This window comes from Microchirus variegatus (genome assembly GCF_963457635.1).
Source record: "Microchirus variegatus genome assembly, chromosome: 5".
Classification (NCBI taxonomy): Eukaryota; Metazoa; Chordata; class Actinopteri; order Pleuronectiformes; family Soleidae; genus Microchirus; species Microchirus variegatus.
The window spans coordinates 7,796,718-7,817,628 of NC_139806.1; the positions used below are offsets into that span (position 1 = coordinate 7,796,718).

General features: G+C 39.7%; 2 protein-coding genes across 2 annotated transcripts in view; both read left to right on the forward strand.

Annotated features, from left to right (window-relative positions):
* The first annotated feature begins 276 nt into the window (after positions 1-276).
* On the forward strand, positions 277-7,165 carry rabggtb (Rab geranylgeranyltransferase subunit beta). The gene is made up of 9 exons (XM_083889398.1): positions 277-322; positions 657-764; positions 2,063-2,260; positions 2,385-2,490; positions 2,717-2,769; positions 2,878-2,988; positions 3,115-3,240; positions 3,853-4,002; positions 4,411-7,165. Exons 1-9 carry the CDS (start codon positions 320-322, stop codon positions 4,549-4,551), a joined length of 996 nt encoding a protein of 331 aa, XP_083745524.1. The 5' UTR covers positions 277-319; the 3' UTR covers positions 4,552-7,165.
* Positions 7,166-17,736: 10,571 nt separating this feature from the next.
* The window catches only part of st6galnac3 (ST6 (alpha-N-acetyl-neuraminyl-2,3-beta-galactosyl-1,3)-N-acetylgalactosaminide alpha-2,6-sialyltransferase 3), a gene marked incomplete at both ends in the record, with an annotated part of 86,345 nt that continues 83,170 nt past the window's right edge, over positions 17,737-20,911 (forward strand). Inside the window, one exon of the mRNA XM_083889026.1 lies at positions 17,737-17,754. Within this exon, the coding sequence (XP_083745152.1) occupies positions 17,737-17,754 (18 nt within the window). The remainder of the gene's footprint in view (positions 17,755-20,911) is intronic.

Sequence of the window (20,911 nt, forward strand, 5' to 3'; positions counted from 1 at the left end):
TGCTTATTGGAAGTTAATCAGAGGTGATATTTGGATGGGAAACGAATAGAAAGTAAGTCAAAGAAAAACTGATTAAAAACCATTAAAATGCCTTTACATTGTCATGTTGAACCGTCTTAACAAACAAAATGCATATTCTCTGTTGTCTTTTCCCCACTAGATGGCGGTAACCCGCTGTCAAAACTCAATGAAGTAATCGTCGGTTCACCTTCCAGAACACCAGGTGGCGGTAATGTGCCTCGCACGCATTTTGTAACTGTCAAAACACAAGAGGAAGTACTTTGATCACGCCCTCGATGAACACAGTTGGATTTCCAAAATGGTAAATATCATGTTATCATTTTATTTCCTCAATAAATGTGTTTTACTGTATCAACAGCGCAAACGCAAAGTTAATTACTGTTTACCCTCTGTTTAAATGTGAGCATTTATCTGCGAAGACGGTTAGAAAAGTGGTTGAAAGTGTACCTGGCATGAGTGTTAGCATGTAGCTCGTCGTGTGTGCTGTGAGTAAACAGTAATTCATGACATTTACACACATGACGTGAGGACGTTCAGTGTCGGTGGTCCAACAGTCTGGGACTGGTGCTTTTCAATGACGACGTCATTTTGAGTTTGAGGCATGTTTTCATTGTTGTCATGTGTTTTCATGTCAGGGAACCCAAATGAAAGATGTCATCATCAAGCCCGAAGCTCCCAGCTCACTGATCCTGGACAAACACGCAGACTACATCGCTGCCTACGGCTCCAAAAAGAATGACTACGTAAGTGTGTGTGTTTGGGTTGTGATGGTTACCTCTTACAGACCTTTTCTGGCAAAACTCTAACCCTGTCAGGACCAGTGGTCCTCGTGAAGACCAAAATCCTTGTCCTGATGAGGCAGAACCTCATTTTTGAGGAACTGGTGAAGTTTAAGGCTAAGATTTGAATTACAGATGCATGATATTACCGGTATGACATCAGTATCGGCAGATATTGGCTTTAAATCATAGGATATCGACACACACCAAGATCTGCCACTAGTAGGCAAAATATTAAGTTACTTTCACTACAGAAGTGATTAAATTATATACTGTTGGACAAAGGGAAAGATGTATATATATCAGTATCGGTTATTGGCCCAACCACTTGGTAACATTCTTATTAAGCTGTCAAAATGAAAATGCAAATATTGTATGTCGATGTGGCTGCATATAAGGATTCATATGTGTGTTTTTGATTTGCGGAGTTGATTTTTGATTTTTGATTCATTAAATGTCTGAAAATGTCAATTGGTGTTTGTCAATTGGTGTTTGTCAATTGGTGTTTGACCCTTTAAGGTACGACTCAACCATTTATATTTGGTCGACCACACTTTAAGTCACTATATCTCATTGAAAAATGCATCAACTGAACATCAACACTGAACACTTGATGTGACTTGCTCTGAATGTTGTACTTTATGAATTCTGCAAACCAGGTTTATAATGAACAGACGTCTCAACCGTTTGGTAGAGGCCTGTATCTGAAAAAATATATATATATGTATATATATATATATATATATATATATATATATATATATATATATATATATATATATATATATATATATATATAAATATATATATATATATATTGATAGTCGTTATTGTTATCATAAGTAAAATATAATATAAAATAAAATAAAATAAAAAATGTTTCCTTTGCTTTTTCCTTGGTGCGTACCTTAAAAGGTTAAAATGACAAAGCTCTTATTTTGTCCATATTGGTTTATTACAGCATTCTCAAACTTTCGGTGGTGAAACACGAAAATCTTCACATTATGGATGAATTATTCTGTTAACCTTTACCTTCACAATTAATAATAAAAAAAATCTCTCTCGGCTGGTCATGTTAAAATTCAAAATGGCTCAACTTAAATTGTTTGTCATGCCTGATCCAATGTTGGGGTTCTTATCAAGGCATTCATTTTTTGTCTTTAAAGACTCTAATACACACTTCTGATATGTTCGATATACAACTTTAAAACCCAATCCATGAGTCACACCGTAAACTTGTCCTGTTTCCGCTGTTAATGTAGGAGTACACGCTGTCTGAGTTCCTGAGAATGAGTGGTATCTACTGGGGGCTGACGGTGATGGACCTGATGGACCAGCTGCCTCGCATGAACCGCGATGAGATCATCGACTTCATCAAAGCTTGTCAGCATGAATGCGGAGGCATGAGCGCCAGCATTGGACATGACCCCCACCTGCTCTACACACTCAGCGCTGTCCAGGTGACGTTAACGCAGTCAACATGAACTTGGAACATTAACTTTTTTTTTTTTGCACATCATCATTTTTCTTTCTAAAAGTAAAATTGGATTGAAATTCACTTTATATTTTCACTCGCTTCCATAGATCTTGTGCTTATATGACAGCGTGGACGCGATTGATGTGGACAAAGTGGTGGAGTACGTCAAAGGGCTGCAGCAGGAAGACGGCTCATTTGCGGGAGACAAGTGGGGTAAGTTTATTTGGATTTGTCATTAAAGGTATAATAAATAAATACATTACATTCTGTGCAGCGGAACATGCACACCACTGAGTTTATATCTCAGATTTATCATGAGCTTTTTATTCAACTATACTGTATTTTGTATTAATATATATTAAGAATTGCAAGTGCAATTGTCTTCTTCATCATATGATAGTATGTTTGTTACTCTAATTACTATTATTTGTGTTAACAGGTGAAATCGACACAAGATTTTCCTTCTGTGCTGTTGCTACTCTCTCTTTACTGGTATTTATGCATTTTTTTTTTTTTTTTTTTACAAATTAATCTATTACGTACATACAAGACGAGACTGTAACTGTCTTTCTTTTTCTTTCTTTCTTCTTTTCTTTTCAGGGCAAGCTAGACAAGATGAATGTTGACAAAGCTGTGGAGTTTGTCTTATCCTGTATGAACTTTGATGGGGGTTTTGGTTGCAGGCCTGGTTCAGAGTCTCATGCTGGTCAGGTGAGTCTTTAAAAAAAAATAAAAAATCAACAAGTTAAACCAAAAAAGCAAATGATTGATACTTCCATCATAGTTCCAGGCCTGTAGCTACGTGCCCCACTCAAATGTTTCCCCTCTTTGTGTCAGATTTACTGCTGCACTGGCTTCCTGTCGCTCACTGGACAGCTTCACCAGGTGAACGCCGACCTGCTGGGCTGGTGGCTCTGTGAGAGGCAGCTGTCCTCTGGAGGCCTGAATGGACGACCTGAGAAGGTTTGTGCTTGAAATGTGAACTTTTGTTTCTTAGCCGTCACCACCTGTGATGCTCTAGCATCAAGTTGGTGGTGGTCAGGTGAACAGCAGCTTCCTCTCCGGTGTCCTGCCATTGAAATGTAGCCGTGTCTCCTTCAGAGGACTCAGTCCTCTACGTGTTCTCTTTGCATAGTCAACGTGGCAGATAAAAGCATGTGGCCTTGAATTGAATTATGAGGGTCTATTTTTGAGTTCCTATTTTTCACATGTGACAAATGTGTAAAAATAGACAGAGGAAATATCTGTTGATAATAACGTTGATATTGTACCAGCAAGATGACATACAACTGCCATTTTTCATAGTAGTTTTAGTGTCTAGGCTGAATCTGTTTATATGAAAAACATAAATATATATTTTATTTTAATTGGAGAAAGTGCAGGCTGCAACTATCTAGGTTATAATTCTATCAGATGAAGTGCAGATTCTCTCTCTCTCTATCTCTATGTCCATCGAACAAAAATCACTTGAATTTTTAAACCTTTTCTGTCTGAGATAAATCAGAAACTAAAGGGGTCCTGGACAGTTCATACTGTTACTGCGACTTGTTGATGGATATTTCGTGTTCCTCTCAGCTTCCTGATGTATGCTACTCGTGGTGGGTGTTGGCATCACTAAAAATCATTGGCAGGATTGACTGGATCGACAAGGCCAAGCTGCGAAGGTTTATTCTGGCCTGCCAGGACGAGGAGACGGGAGGTTTTGCTGATAGACCAGGAGACATGGTGAGTCGAAAAACACCAATAAGATCTGGTTACTGTCGGGGGTAGAGAAAATGTCTCAAATCTGAGTATTACTTGAAGAATAGGAAACAAATTTTTTGTGGCATTTAAACAGTTTTTCATCATAGTAATAACTGCTGTCTTGACTGACCTGGTTTAAAGCTGTTGTGTGTACATTTTAAATGTCTTTTACATTCAAATCGTCATTCAAATAGTCTGATAAGACTTTATAAAAATGTGTCTGAGATATACTTCAGCTCCATACTTTTTAAATGTTGGCTCCTTTATGATGTTTTTCCATCCTGAAAATATGTGGGTTTTTTTTTACAGTGCGTCATAACCACGCATCACTGATGGATGGCAGTATTTTTTTTTATTTTGTATTTTAATCTCCTGTCCTTGTCCCCTCAGGTGGATCCTTTCCACACTCTGTTTGGAATCGCGGGTCTCTCCCTCCTCGGAGATGAACAGATCAAGCCAGTGAATCCGGTGCTGTGCATGCCTGAGGACGTTCTGCAGAGGATAGGAGTGCAGCCGGACGTCCTCAGCTAACACGCTTGACCACACCGTCCCAAACATCACAACACACTCATACGCACACACACACCGTCCTGCTGAACTCACCAACTACCTCCACTGGACATTAAGAGCACGGGGAGGAGCGTCACTCAGCGTAGTGTTAACGTTAGCTGAAGTCTACAGACACATTTCAGATGCAGGCGATGGATGGACTCTATTCATAAAGGATAATCGAGGTTAGACGCTGGTCACATGTAGTGTCTAAAACACATGGAATAACTGTTGGAGTGAGATTATTTTAAGATGCTTGCTGGTCATGCTCCTGTCGTTACTAAGTAACCAAAACGTATGAACCGAGAAGACGATGAAGCAGCAGCCGTTTACTCAGCCTCCCTGGTTTTACTCGGGCTACAACCATACTATCATGTTTTCATTTGAAAAAGGAGTTTCGGTTACACTGGGTTATACAATTCAGTTCATCTCTTAAAACTCTAGTGAAGTGAAAAAGAGCCTAAAATGGTATCACAATATGCCATCATGACGTAGAAATAATGATCCTTATGATGATATTTTGCAGAATTTCAAAATAAAAGTGGGCTAAATGATAAATAGTTCACAGAATAAATGTATTTATGATGCAAAATTAATCTCTTATTTAAAAATCACTTATTATAACTAGCTAGCTATTAAGTGGCGTGCCACATTAAATCATTAGCCCTCAGTGATGGATCCACTTTGAATCCATGAGTATAAACAGGAAGTGAATTCTCTCTGCTGTTGTTTGCTTAGTTGCAGAAAGAACTACTGACAAGAGAAAACAATGATGGGAAATTAGATGGGATTAGGGATTATTTCTGTTATGAGTGTTAAGACTCTGTTAAAAAATCAACCAGGCCTGAAGTTTTCAAACTGAATCATAGCCAGTAGCGTTTTTCAAACTTTCCTGTTTTCAGCACTCTAAAATGCCAGGGGAATGTGGATTCCAGGCATTTGTGCGTTTTCAAATGAAAACAGAATAAATGGCTGTAGCCTCAGTCTCCTAAAACACAAGGGCCTGCGGAGCCAAGTTCATGTCACATGACTTTGACAGTGCAAAAGTTAAGTTGATTTCATCTTGGTGCACTGTGGATGCACCCAGAACACATTTGTGAGCACGACTGTGCATTGTGAAATAAGATGCTACATGTGAGCAGCCTGTAGTTAAAGCCTCAACATCCTGTTGTCGAGTCACGTGTGATGGGTTTCGCTGCTAGAAAAAAAGTAATCACGGAAGAACATTCCTTAACTTGTCTTCAAGAAAAACAACTGGAAATGACACTTTTCAGCATCTCATCTCTTTATTTCTGTGTGAGCAAGTGGGGGAAGTTATTACAGCCATTGCCTCCTCCTCCTTCTATGCACTAGTGTTCTATTTTGTTATTTAGTTAGTGAATTAGTTTTATTTTATATTTATAATCTGCAGTCACACCAACACTGAGCACTCAGAATTTAGAGATTACCACACGGTTAATGCTTGAAATAAAGCCAGTTCAGCTCCTGCGCTGCATGAAACCAGCCGCTCAGACGGAGTGTTATCGTTTTGCCAAACCTTAAAGTGAGTAGACAGCCGTAGTTGGAACATCTGGCAGTGTTTTCCCCTCGCTCCGGTATATTTATTTTTGTCTTCTCTCAAGGCTCAGCTTCACTGCTTATTTAAATCCATGTTGCTCACTTCAGCTTTCTAATGCACCTGCTGACAGATTTGCCTCCGCCGTGTTTAAAATAGTAAAAATAATATCACCACGTCTTAATAAGTTCACACGAGGGCAGCACAGTGGTGTAGTGGTTTCGCTTTGCAGCAAGAAGGGTCAGAGTTTGACTCTCGGGTTTGGTCTTGTTGTGTGTAGCTTGCATGTTCTTCTTCAGAGTGTTGACATTGAGTGCTCAAGACCAAGCCATTATGACTGAATCTAGTTCAGTTGACCCAGTTCTGGGTTCTCTCTGGGTTCTCCAGTTTCCTTCCAAAGTCCAAAGACTTGGGGGATTAGGCAGATTGGACACTAAATTAACTGTGAGAGTGGATGGTTCTTTGTCTCTATGTTGTCACTGTGATGGACGTAAAAGTCCTTGTTTCCAACTCCAATGACAGGATGCTGTCCATGTCCGAGTCATCATTGCTTCATTCAGAGTCGAGTCCTGTGTCCTGGGAATCAGGACTCCAGACGGACCCGAGTCCTGGACTTTTTGTCGCACCTGACATTGCCAGATTATTATTTTTTAAGTTTTTTCTTCCAGAAAAGCAGATTGAGGTTTTAGTTAATTTGATTGTGTTGATGTGTGTGTGTTGGTCCTGTGATAAACTGGTAAACCTGTTCAGATTTAAAATGTCAGGTGGGATTGGCCTCATCTACCTCTGTGTGACCCTCATAGAGAGCGAGAGAGAGGGATTAGGGGATTGTGGAGTGAGGATGAAGGAGAACTGTGATAAAGAGGCTGAAGATGCGAGTAGGGCAGTTGGTTGGAGAATTTGTGATCAACAACTTGTGATGATGAACTTCCTACCAGAGGTAATTATTACTATTATTATTATTAGAAGAAGAAGAGTGAGGAATGGATTTAACTGGTGTGTTTATTCTGCAGGTCTGATGTCATCTTGCTGAACGCATGTTTATTTTTCCTGTTGTTCTAGACAGTAAATAAATGGCACATTAAAGCGTCACAACTTGTTCCTTCTTTTTCCAAAAACCTGGTCTTAGTGTAGTTGCATTTTTTTGTGCTAAATCTAAAACATGTCAAATTGTGTAAAAAAACAGATGAGCACAAATTAGCACCTACTAATCCACATGTGAGAGTCTTTCACCACTAGATGGCAGCCTTACCATTTTAAATCCACTGTATTCATTCAAAACAAAATACTAATATGAGTGGTACCGGGATGTGTTGACATGTCCAATGATAACAAACACCTGCTGATACAGGGTTCAGGGCGGAGGGTGGAGGGTGGAGGATGACGCCCCCTTTATTTCAAACACCTTTATTTCTGCTCTTTGAATTTTTAACTGTGCGATGCTGCGTGAACCTGCAGCAGCCTCGTGACTTCTTGTATTTATTTATGTATTTATGTAGTCAATGGGGGAGCAGTAATCTGTGTGGGCCCCTGCCGTTCGGGCACAGACGACCATAGCGGTTGTTAAGGGCGACTGGGAAACCCCACTGGCTCTCATTAGTGGAGGAAGAGAGAGAGAGAGAAGTTTGGAGGGAAGGAGAATGGGGAAAGTGTGGAAAAGAGATAAAGGCTGAGGCACAGAGAGAGAGAGAGAGAGAGAGAGAGAGAGGGAAGACAAATGGAAAGATCACAGCTTTCACCTCTCAGTCTGGTTTGTTTGCAAAGAAAAAGCCGCAATCTGTTTTTTTTTTGCTTCTTCCTCCCCCTCCTCTCACTTCTGTCTCCCTCTTGTTATCGCTCGGCACAAAATACCATGGATTAGTTGAGGCCACGGGTGCTACAGCCGAGTGCTGCTGAGCCACAGGCAGAGCAGACAATCACTTAATAAATATTTAATTTAACCACTGCAGTGCTGTGTGTGTGAGAGAGCGTGGAGATGATTCACAACTTTGTGAAACATTTCATCCAGTTTGTGGTTATTATCAGGGAAAGGTGTGAGTTTACAGCTCGACACTCTCTGACAGGAAACCCGGGGGAAAAGATTGTTTTACACAGAATCCATAATTTACCTCACGCTGTTCAGAGGTGGAGGTTTTTATTTGATTTCGTTTCATAAATCCATCACTTTGCCACAGTCTGTGTGCTGACAGGCGGCGTTGTTGCCAGTGCGGAAGGTTTTCGGGTCAGACTTGTGAACGCGTGAATGTCCTTCGTCTGACAAACCTGTTTCACACAAATATGGATTTTCAGGGATAGTCGGACATTTGAGGACACATTGTTTGTTTGCCGCTGTTGCTGTTGCGACCCCAAGGCCCCGTCTGTGCGAGATGGGGAAAGATGATTTCTTACAAAGCGCACACCTCTTATTTAGAGGTCATGGTTATAGTATTTCATCAACTAAAAATATGTGGCTATATCAGACGCAATATTTAAAAATCTCCACAAAAAAGGCACAAATTCATGCGATTATTATTATTCTGTGGATTTCTGGGTGGGTTAATATGCATAGAAACTGAAAAGTTGGCGTGGAGTTTCAGGTGTGGTGAAACTGTGGTATTGTCATAGTGCGAGAGGAAAATTTTACAAAACGTGGGTGGAAACTTGTTTTAGCAACAATACGAACAAAAAAGTCCATTGGGACCATGGCGTCAACTCAAAGCGAAGTCGGCCATTTTGAATTTGGCGTCCATTCCTGTCTGAGCGCGTTTATCATAAAAAACTCAAACTTGTTAAATTGTGCAGCCCTGGTAAAATTTTACCTCTGAAAGTTTGCCGAAAAAGCGTGGAAAATTGGCAGAGGGAGGGGCTAACACATTTTTTTCAAAAAATGTATGTTTCATGTACACAAACAAAAGTTGGTACACACATTAATCGTGCCAGGACGGTCCAAAAAGTCAATGACGACTTTGCCATAAGTCCTACAGGAAAGCTGCCATTTTGAAGAGAACAGCCCTATTTGGCGATTTTGACGATTTTGAAGAGGTAACACATAAATCTACACAGTTCTGTGTTTTATCTAAAGATGTGCGTTTTCCTTTGTCATCAGCTTGTTCTTAAATTTCACAAATGTCAACAAACTTTGACTTTATACATGTTATTTTAATTTTTATTGGTCAAATTGTTTTTTTAAGGCTCCAGATTAATTATATTTGGGTGGATGATTCATTAAGTAAATTTTAACAACATTTACCGACATGCACAACCTGATTCCAGCCTTTCTCTAACCCTAACCCAACCATTATCTAACTGTTGCACTGTAAACTACACCGTGAACCGAGTTATTTTCTTATTTAACAGTTCCATTTCCTGTCAAACAGACGGAACACAATGTCCATAAAAGCAGATTGAAGGCGACAATTAGATTTTCATCCTGGGGCCTGACACTTCATTTTTAGTCATAGTCCAACCTACAATGTGAATATAAATGAATCTTGTGTTTTTAAGATGAACCCTTACAAGCGCTAACAGAATGACACTGTACCCAAGGACACACGGTAATTAGTTTCCCTTTATGCCTCTTTTCAGTGGCAGCCGAGACAAAACTGTCATATCGTCTCAGAATGATTCATCCTGGAAGCGGAGAGAGGAACACGGGACCCGAGTTAATCCACTCATTCTGTAGCTGGAGGCGATTTTGATATGTGAGTATACGCACGGGTCACTGTGAGACGACATCACCACAGTGGCTTCACCACCTGACTCTAAACAGGTCGTTTAATAACTATCAAAAAGTTATTGTTGTACAACATTTCTTGGGACCATGACTTTAAGTTGCCCTACGTTTATTTTGTTGATTACTGACAGGCGACACGAGATCACCATTCTTTACACAGATTCAAGTGCAGTTTACTCGTTGCTTAAGGGGTCGGTGTAAAACATTGAGGCAGATTTATTGGCAGGAAGTGAATGTACGACCCAACTGTAAAACCTTTTCTTTAAGGATGTTGTGATCTTGCTCGCCACATTTGTGCATCAGCCCAAATCAAAATAAACAAACAGCCTGAGTGTTTTAAAGCAGGAGCTTTCTGCGCAAAAACAAATAAGAACAAACAATGATTACGATGCACGCTGTAGATGCAAAATTGAAAGTTTCAGAATGAAAAAAAAAACACTACATAATGGACAATGGTGAGACTGCCAGAGTAAATTTGGTTTAAAGGTGCCATATGTAAGAATGTGGCCAAAAACAGTTACTACATTCAAATTCAAAATACCGAGGTCTTTAAGATTTAGTTTTCTGAACTAACTGGCAACCCGTGGTCGCTCGCCAGCCGAGACCCTACTGACTGCAATGATTGGTAGACAGCGGTAGGTGGCGCCACATGCCAAAACATGATTTCAAAACATAAACATGATTTGCAGTCTGCAAAATATATTTTTTAATGCAAATATTTTGTCTGTACTGTTGTTGTTGGTGACTTCAGTTTGTTATATGAACATTATTCCTGAGTCTCTGTGACATATTAGGAGGATTTTATGGCCAGTTGCTTTAGATTTATTACATAATGCACCTTTAATACTACGGAGAAATATGAGGTATTTTTTCTGTAAAAACATTGTTTTTTTTGGGGGATATAAAGTAAATTGTATTATTTTTAGTTTTTTTAATCCGTAGAGCAAGACTTTTTTAATGTCTTTTTTTAGTTATTATTACTGTCTTTAGATGTTCCAGGCCTTTATTTCCAGTGCTTCATTGCATATTTTACACAGCACTGTGTATTTCCCTTCCTCAACCATGCAGGCTCTCTTTTTTTAACTCTTTCTTTCACCTGTAAAATAAAGGGTTAAAATTTCAAAAATATTAATAATATTTGATATGCATATTTCAGGCTGACGTAGCTTCAAAAGACTGACTCATTTAAAGTGGAGAAATATAAAAATATTAACATATAATAGACCGTTTTCTGCCACGAGGATCAAATTAGGGAGTTTTTTTTTAAAGGAACTCCTGAGGGTTAAAGACAACTGGCAAAAAGACATTTGAAATTAGACATTGAAAGCAAAATAACAAACATGAATTTAAAACAAGCATAATTACCGTGCTGAATCTTGTGTCAAAACTTAGCAGGAACCCCATTACCCTCTATTAATTGGCCCCATCCTGTAAGACAGTGTATTTGATTTCACATTATTGACAGATTTCCACTCATTCTCTGCTGTTTTATGTGTCAAAACGTGCTGTGAACAGCGACTTTGCTCCATCACCAGCAGCAGCAGCAGCAGCAGCAGCAGCAGCAGCAGTCGTCTTTTTCTTTGTGTCTGTGTCTGTCAGCAGAGGAAGAGAGTTTCAGCCTCTCACAAGCTTCTTCTTTCTTGCTTCCCTGAACTCGAGCCGAGGAACCAGACCAACGCTGACCGTTCTCAGAAAGTGAAACCAGAGCCCACTTTCACAGTATGGTGTGTCCAGTAGTTTGACACAAAGACTCTGAGAGAAGATATAAATATTACACTAGAGAATCTAACCTGAAAGAAACTTTTTCTTAAAGCACCTCTGCAGTCCTCGAGTCTACATCTTCACACTCACACCATTAGGTAAATAAAGCATACAGCAGTCTTAAAAATGCAATTAGGCTTTGACCTTTTTTTTTTTTTTTTTTTTACTCTCTGCCTACGTTTTGTTCTCACATACACGTTTAATTTCTGCAGGAACATTTTCTCCCGTGCTGTGTTCGGATCCGGTGCATCTCTCATCCCTGCAGGTAATTATTCACAAGCCCTTCAGCAGAGGCTCCACAAAGAGTGAAGTCATGTGATGCTTTGCGGTTTTCGTTCTCACGGCTGAATAGAGGTGCTCGCGATGAACGATGAGGAAACTAGCATTTACAGGAGACTTTTTATTCATTTTTAATGCTTATATTTGGGACTCTGGAGGCAAAGTTTGAAAAAAGATGCCTCAGTCATGTTTTTGTGGTCCTCCTCAGTCTGAGTACAGGAGATAAAACACACGATGTTGACTTCCGCACTCATTGCTACGTCATAATGAGACATTCCTGGAATTGTTGTCTCGTGGAGCTCCGCTTTGTCCCTAAAAAATGCTTGAGTGCAGGTGAGGGCAATAGTATCCTGAAGAGCGGATGGGTGAAGTGTTCTATTCTTGGCTCCACAGTGCAGCACAGAGTTCTACACAAACTGTCAGCCTCAGAGGATTTACATTTTATATATGACGACTGGTTAGAGTCGGCAAATGATGGCTTTTCCGAATGCTAAATGCTTTTAGCTGCCGTTAGCCTCGGCAACGCTGACGTAGTTTCCTGTGTCTCATTTGCATATTTAAAGAGACAGGTACTCGAAAAGCGAGCGTTCTGAACAGGGCTGTTTTGCCAGAGTGATTGAACTGCTGTGGTGCTTCATCCTTAAGGTATTTTGACCAAAGCATGTCACAGACATGTCTGGAGTTTGCAGGTTTGCTGAGTTTTCTCTGGGTTCTTCAGTTTCTTCCCACAGTCAAAGCACATTAACACAGGTGAATTGACCGTAGAAGTGAATGTGAGAGTGAGTGCTTGTTTGTCTCTGTGTGGCCCTGCGATGGATCGGCGACCTGTACCCTGCCTTTCGCCCTATGTCCACTGGGATTGGCACCAGCGCCCCCCCCCCCATCCCCCCCGACCCTCATGTGGAGGATGAAGCAGTAGTAGAGGAGCAAGAGTGAGGTTAATTGACTACTTTGACTCGACTAGGAGTGAATGTGAGAGTGAATGGTTGTTTGTCTCTGTATGTTGGTCCTGTGAGGATCGAGTGGTGACCTGTCCAAGGTGTGACCCTGCCTTTTGTTCCCATGTCAGCTGGGATGGACTCCAACAGATAAGGCGGTAGACAATGAATGATTGAATGAATGAATGAATAACTATAGAGCCATTTTATTCCAGTTGTTAGGAGAACATGTTATTGTACAGACTGAGACTAGTTGGCTCAAGGTTGGCTTCAAGATAAAAGCTATTGAGTTCACTCCTCACCACCAAGAAGCCAATCAGAGTGTTGTATAAACCAAAATATACATAAAAGATAAGCATGGAGTCGAGGGCATTCCCAAGTCTAATGAGTATGTAAAACATCATAAGACACAATGATTAAACGTGCAAAAGTATATTCGAATAATAATAATAATAATAATAATAATGCATTATGTTTGGAGGCGCCTTTCAAGACACTCAAGGTCGCAGAGACACTCAAGGTCGACACTCAAATGACCCTCAACTTTCACGCACCACACACTCCAGGACCTTGATGGTGTAATCCCCCAACAAAAAGGAGTAAAATAGCTCTCCTGTGCATATTCACATGATAAACCTGCCATGCTATATTGATGCTACCTCTCCAATCTGCAGGATGTTTGAATGTCCCGTTTGACAAATTGTTTCATACGTGCCCTAGAAAACAAGTATCCATCCATCCCTCAGGGTTGCGACTGGCCCCAATCTCAGCTGAAATAAGCATTAACAACATCAGTGGCCACTTTATTAGGTACAGGACATCTAATGAAGTGGTTGTTCTGCTCCTGTAGCTCATCTGCGTCAGTGTCTTCTTCATACTTTGGTTTTAATCAGTGGTTATTTGAGTTATTGTTGACATTTCATCACTTCGAACCAGTCTCATAATTTTCCTCTGACCTCTGGCATCAAAGCATTTTCACCAGGAGAACTGGAATATTTTTCTCTTTCTTTCCCCCCAGACCATTTTCTCTATAAACTACAGATGGATGCGTGTGTGAAAATCCCAGTAGATCTTGTTTGTTTTTGAAACACTCAGACCAGCCAACACTCAAAGCCACTTAAACCAACTGTCTTATCTTGAAGTTATACCCAATACCATGTATATACGATCACGGCAACTGGGCTGCATTGAATGCATGAACCCCAACCTGGGTTTAGGTTCATGCAGCTTTTCAGAGGATAACTCTTTATCGCCACTGAAACAGCGAGGGAGTATCATCCACAGTCTTTTAATCTTCCACAGGTAATTTCAGATGCTTGCTCTGCAGATGACCTTGATGTTCTCCCTCTGAATGGGCTGAGCCGTCTCCACAGAGAGTTTTAATCCGTGCTGTGGCACACTAGGAGTTTGAGGATTACTTCTTTTTTTTTTTTTTTTTTGAAAAGCTTTGGAAGAGGGGAGTCAAAGAAAGAGAGGGATGGAGAGAGAGAGATTTGGTGAAAGCCCCAAACAGAGGTATTGATTTGGTGAGAGGACCTGCTGCACACAAGGCAATAGTCTAAAGGAATATCTCCTGAAAAGGTTTAATCAGTGTGTCTCCGTGTGTGTTTGCATCAGTGCATTCATGCTTGTTAGGGTATCAGTAATTACAGATTCGTATTTCAAATGGTTTTTTTTTTTGCGCGTGCATAAGATTGCTTTCTTTCATTTGTGTGTGTGTTTTCCCTGAAAATGCCATGTCGTGGGTGAAAACAGAGGAGCAGATTACAGCTGAACCCAGATACACAATTACAACCTTGTGCATGGGCCAAGGCAGCACCTGAATACCGACACAGGACACAGGACACAGGACACAGGACACAGGACACAGGACACAGGACACAGGACACAGGACACAGGACAGTGTCATATGCTGCTTTGTTTTTCACTTTTTTGTTCGTTTTTTAAATAAATTTTTCCACATTATTAATGGTAACGCTGTACATTTCATTACAATAGCAACACAATACTAATATGTTTTTTTAATTTGGAGGTAGTATTACGGTGATATTGTCTTATTTCTAATTCAATGTATTGCATTTGTAATAAGATGCATATAATAGTGGGGAATTAAAGGTGAAGTTTGTAGTTTATAGTGACATCTAGAGGAGAGGCTGAAATTTACAACAAAGAACTGCTCCTCTGCTCACCCCCTCCCTTCCCTGAGCGCTACGGTATCCTCAGCCGGTCAAATGTTGTCCTTCTCCGTGGTGCGGGCGTACGGTCAGGTACTGGTGTTCCTTTATCCGCTGTAAAATACGCGTGGTCCTCCATTCTAAACGCGTAAAAATATCTGCTCAGGACTTCCGCTACAAGTAAAACAACACTTGATTTGTTCTCTCGGGTTTGTCCTTACAGGCTCCGGTAGAAACATGGCGTGTGACCATGTTATTTTACATGACTTTTTGAAACACTACGAAAATGAAATGAAAACTATTATACAGCGACTAGACAATGCAGGAGCACATAATATGTATAAAAGAGTGGATTTTGGGTCATATAAACCCATAAATACTACGCAGTGTCCCTTTAAGATGTTACAGACAGTAATGCCATGATTGGTAATGAGAACTGCTGCTGTTTTCAGTTTCAGTTTGATACTTTCACACGAAACTGTATGGAAATAAGAAAAGGTAATTATCGTATCATATATACGTATTATATCGTGATTACTATAGAAGTAATTATGGCGTTATACTATAATATTTCTTCCCTTTTACAGAATGATTACCACAATATTTTTTGGACAAATTTCTATTTGATTGTCACCGATTGTCCCACATTTAGCTCCTAGTTGATTTTTGCTCCTTGAGCTTCATCACCATCATTGTTGTACAGCACAAACACAATTACAATGAAATTACTGGCTAAAATTAAAATGGAAAAAAAATATGTAAAACATATGCCACGGGGAACAAATTAGGGATTTTTAAAATAAATCTGGCACTGCAAAAAAATAGCAGTGCTTCAAAATAAATGTTTCTGCTAATCATTGACTCGTCTCAAGGCCCAATAGTAAGTATAATCAAATTCCCCTTGAAATGTATTTTATGGAAGTTAGTGTAGTTTTTTTCAAAAAAAAAAAAGTGGAGTTGTGAGAACAAACTGGCATTTAAAGGGTTAAAATCTCAAAAATATTATTAATATTTAATATGCATATTTCAGGCTGAAGTAGGTTCAAAATATTGACTAATTTAAAGTGGAGAAAAATATTAAAATATAATATTTTTACAGCAGTTTTTGGCAAGGGATCGTTTTCTGCCACAAGGATCAAATTAGGGAGTTTTTTTTTTAAGGAACTCCTGAGGGATAAAGACAACTGGCAAAAAGACATTTGAAATGAGACATTGAAAGCAAAATAACAAACTTTAAACAAAAATTTAAAACAAACATAATTACCGTGCTGAATGGGAGCACCTGAGAATGGGAATCCATTGCCAAAAGTGAGCAGATTTAAAATAATAATAATAAAAACAAAGAAATAAGAAATGCTCAGGAGGAAAATGGTCTGTGTGAATTAGATGCACTGATGATTACAGCATGGAATCGTTGTTGTATTTGTTACTTTCCGCTGTGATTTTTGAGTAAACTTTAAGAAAAATCACATCTAAAGGTGAAGAAGAAGGCAACAAGGAAGAAAAGTAATTATTTTCAGGGGGAAAAAAAAGCAGCTTTTACAGTCTTGTTGTGGCTCTTCACACAACTGCAATAAAGAGGATAGAAAATGTGCCGTGTGGGATCTGTTCTATAGGAGTGTTGTGGGGAAACTATACGATGCACAGTAAAATATCATAAAGTACAACAAAGTCGTTAACGGCAGCGCGTCGTGAGTGTCTCTGTGTTCTCACTGTGACGATGGATCCTGTTTCCTGTGGGTGCTTTCATTTACGCCACGACCCAAAGACACACGAGGGGAGCTTTATTTAATTATTATCATGTTTTTCGAAAGAATAATTAGCCGAATGTATTTATTTATAGGGCTCATAGGCGATGACAACACTTCTGGAATCCTGGTGGTATTAATTATGATTTTTCTATTTCTTCTTCTCATATTAATAATAAATTCCAACAGGCAAAAGAAAGAAAGAGTTAAAAACATATATTTTAGACAGACTTTTAGCTTCAGGTGAATTGTGATGTTGTTTTTTTTTGCAGAATGCTAATGCAGACACAGAAAGGAGAAAGGTTAAAGCCAGGTTTATTGTGTTGGTGTTGTGGACAGCGTGCCACATGATGGACAACCGGGCCCATATATCTGGGCTCTGAAAGGCAAGTAGCATTTTATTTTATTTAGTAGCGTTGTTTATGTCATGTTTTCTGTTTGTGATTTTCTTATACTCAATCATTGAGGATCCCCAAACTGATCCATTACAGACTTCCATAGAAACATTAGGTATTAAATCTATTTTTCTATTTTTCATTATTGCCAATCCTTACTATACATAAGTTATGTTTTTGTATTTTCAGATTTTTATCCACATACATTTCAGATTTTGTGAGTGAATTGCCATTTTTTATTATTATTATTTTTTTAAGTCTGGAGGAAATCGACGGCGATCACGTGACAGCACAGGCAGGAGGCGGGACTGCGCGCGCGTGTTGACCAATCACTGCGCAGCGTCGCTCCTGGTCCCGGCAGCTGCGTGGAAGAAAAAAAAGAAAAAGAAAAAAAAGAGGCCAGAGAGAGAGTGAGAGAGGATAAGGAATAACGGTTCACTCCAATATTCAGGAAGAAGACCACACTTCATCCACGCGTCCTCCTCCTCCTCCTCACCGTGATCATGGAAGCGTGAGAACCCCGCGCTCAGACGCGGTGACGCCGGGCACATCTTGTGGGGTCTGACGGAAACAAACGGTCCACCATTGTTTGCGTAGGAATAAGGATGGCCTGGATGTGGAAGGTAAGTGTCTCTCTCTCTCTCTCTCTCTCTCTCTCTCTCTCTCTCTCTCTCTCTCTCCCTCTCTGGCACACACAGTCTTCATCAGTGTTAAAAACACTGAAGGTAAATAAATAAACAAAAGAAGAAGTATCTCCTGCTGTGTTCGTGTCTGCGCTCACTGCTGCGTTTGTGCTGATGATGTGAACAGGAAGCTCTGCTGTTTACACTGATGCTCAGTGAACAGGGAAGGAAATCAAACCTCTGTTGGGCTGTGAATGAGTGAGTGAGTGAATGTGTGAATGTGAAAACCAGGTTTCTCTCTCTCTCTTTTTCCCTCTGGGCCTGTGTTGTTTGTTGTGTTTGTGGAAAGATGCAGCAACAGCTGCAGGCCAACATCCTCCATGACATGTAACCGTTTAGGAACTTTTAAAAAATATATATATATATACTTCATATCACCTTTGTTGAAATTCATAAATGTTGACATACCGTAAGCAGCACCTGTGAGGGCAGCCTGGAGGCCAAGAGGTACGGTGGCCCTGAGGTGCAAAACACCACCATCCGCAAATGCAAATCAAAAAACACGAGCGCAAAACCAAAAAACACAAACGCAAATCACAAAACAAACAAACAAACGCAAGGGCCGGCGTTGAGCTCACTTTGTAGAGCTGCCGTCCCATTTTTGATTGCGTTTTTTGATTTGCGTTCCCGTTGTGAGGTATTGTTTTTGTGTTTTCTGCTTTTGTATTTCCGTTTTGAGTTTTGCATTTCTGTTTTCTGCTTTTGTGATTGCGTTTTTTGATTTGCGTTCCCGTTGCGAGTGAATGTTTTTGTGTTTTCTGCTCGCTGAGCCTCAACATGGGACGGCAGCTCTACAAAGTGAGCTAAACGCTGGCCCTTGCGTTTGTGTGTTGTGGTTTGTGTTTTTGGTTTTGCGTTTGTGTTTTGCACCTCAGGGCCACCGTCGAGAAGCTAGGAATTGGGCTCGTAACTGGAAGGTCACTGGTTCAATCCCAGATGTGTTCTTTATTTAAATGTAGCCACTCCTGTACTCCTCTCTCCACTTTTCCAACTCTGTTTCTGGAGAACTTTTGTAGCCTTCAGTTATCGTCAAAACTCAAAAGAAGTTGATTTTGTTCCATCCCTGTGGTCGACATCTGTACAGCTGATGCGGCTCCACAAAAGCAACAGTTCATACATTCAGGTTATTGTACACTTATGCACACATAATAGAGTAGAATCATTTTAGCTTTACATTTCTGCCAAATGAAAATAATATTTTCCCCTAAATGTGACTTACACACCAGAATCTTTTAAAACTAGTGTTGTTTATTCTAAATAACCCGTCGTCATTAACAAGAATTTGAATGTGTTTCTTTAACTTTTAAACGATCGAGTACTGAAGTATCCTACTCAAGTTAAAGTGTCGCTGTTTTGATAAAAGTTTACTGAAGTACAAGTAAAAGTACTGGTCTAAAAATCTACTCAAGTTAAAGTTATATATATATATATATAAAAAAGAAGCTTGTTTAAAGGTGCCATATGTAAGAATGTGGTCAAAAACGGTTACTACATTCAAATTCAAAATACCTTTTATGTTTCGTTTTCTGACGTAACTGGCAACCCGTGGTTGCTCGGCAGCTGAGACTCTACTGACTGCTATGATTGGTAGATGGCGGTAGGTGGCGCCACATGCCGAAACATGATCTAAAAACATAAACATGATTTGCAGTCTGCAAATTTTTTTTAATACAAATATTTTGTCTGTATTTTTGTTGTTGGGGAGTTCAGTTTGTTATATGAACATTATTCCTGAGTCTCTGTGACATATTAGGAGGATTTTATGGACAGTTGCTTTAGATTTATTACATAGTGCACCTTTAAAGTGTACTCAGAGGGGGAGTTTACAGCGGGATAATGGTTGTGAATAAATGGAGAATTCCTGCACTTTTGTTAGACAGATATTGCAATATATTGATCATCATGATATTATTTGTATCGTGGTAACATGTATCACAATGTTGACAGTGTTGTTTACCACAGGGTGCCTCCCACTGGCTGCTCTACCAAACGGCCGGCATTGGCAACAAGTTTCGACACTGCAAAACAACCGGACGTTTGATTCAAACTCACACGGTATGAATAAGAGAGATACAGTTGATAGTGAATGATCCATGTGCTCGTACAGTCTGATTGGCCAGTCTCCTGCTGACTGTCATGGCTGTGGAGACCTGGCAGTAAAGAATAGTTTAGGAGCTGTCATGCAGGCAGAGGGCCACAGTGTTAACTAAAGATGTTAATGATTCACTGTTAGTGGCTTAAAAAAATGACTTAACAGCATCAGTTTTCATTTGTTTTGGTGTCATTGTCTCTGGACCTCACATACTCCGCAGTTACAATTTATACCAGAGTGAAAGCAAAAGATAGTCAGTGATTTTACAGAGAAAATTAAGATTGATAAAAAATATTCAAAACTTACACTTACTTACACAAGGTAAGCACATAGTGCTTTACAGGCAAGGAAATACATTAGAAAGTAAAACAAAATCAATATCAAAAATACATTATTGAAATTAAGACAATTTAAAACACTGAGCAATTTAAAATGAAGCAGAAATCAATAAAACATTGGAGTGTAACTTAAAATCATGATTTAAAAATCGTTAAAGGTGCCATATGTAAGAATGTGGCCAAAAACGGTTACTACATTCAAATTCAAAATACCGAGGTCTTTTAGGTTTCTTTTTCTGACATAACTGGCAACCCGTGGTGGTAACTGGCACAGCTGAGACTCTACTGACTGCAGTGATTGGTAGACGGTGGTAGGTGGCGCCACATGCCAAAACATGATTTGCAGTCTGCAAAATATTTTTTTAATGCAACTATTTTGTCTGTACTGTTGTTGTTGGTGAGTTCAGTTTGTTATATGAACATTATTCCTGAGTCTCTGTGACATATTAGGAGGATTTTATGACCATTGCTTTAGATTTATTACATACTGCACCTTTAAACAGGCATATATGAACGTTAGAGTGGTTAAAATTGGCAATAGCAAAGCTGCAGTAAACAAACTAGAAAAGCACTCGGAGAGCACAGACCTCCACCAAGGCAGCGCAGTGCCTACAAAATAGCGATAAAATAGTGAAGGCGTCTACGGATCACGCCCAAAATTCAACCA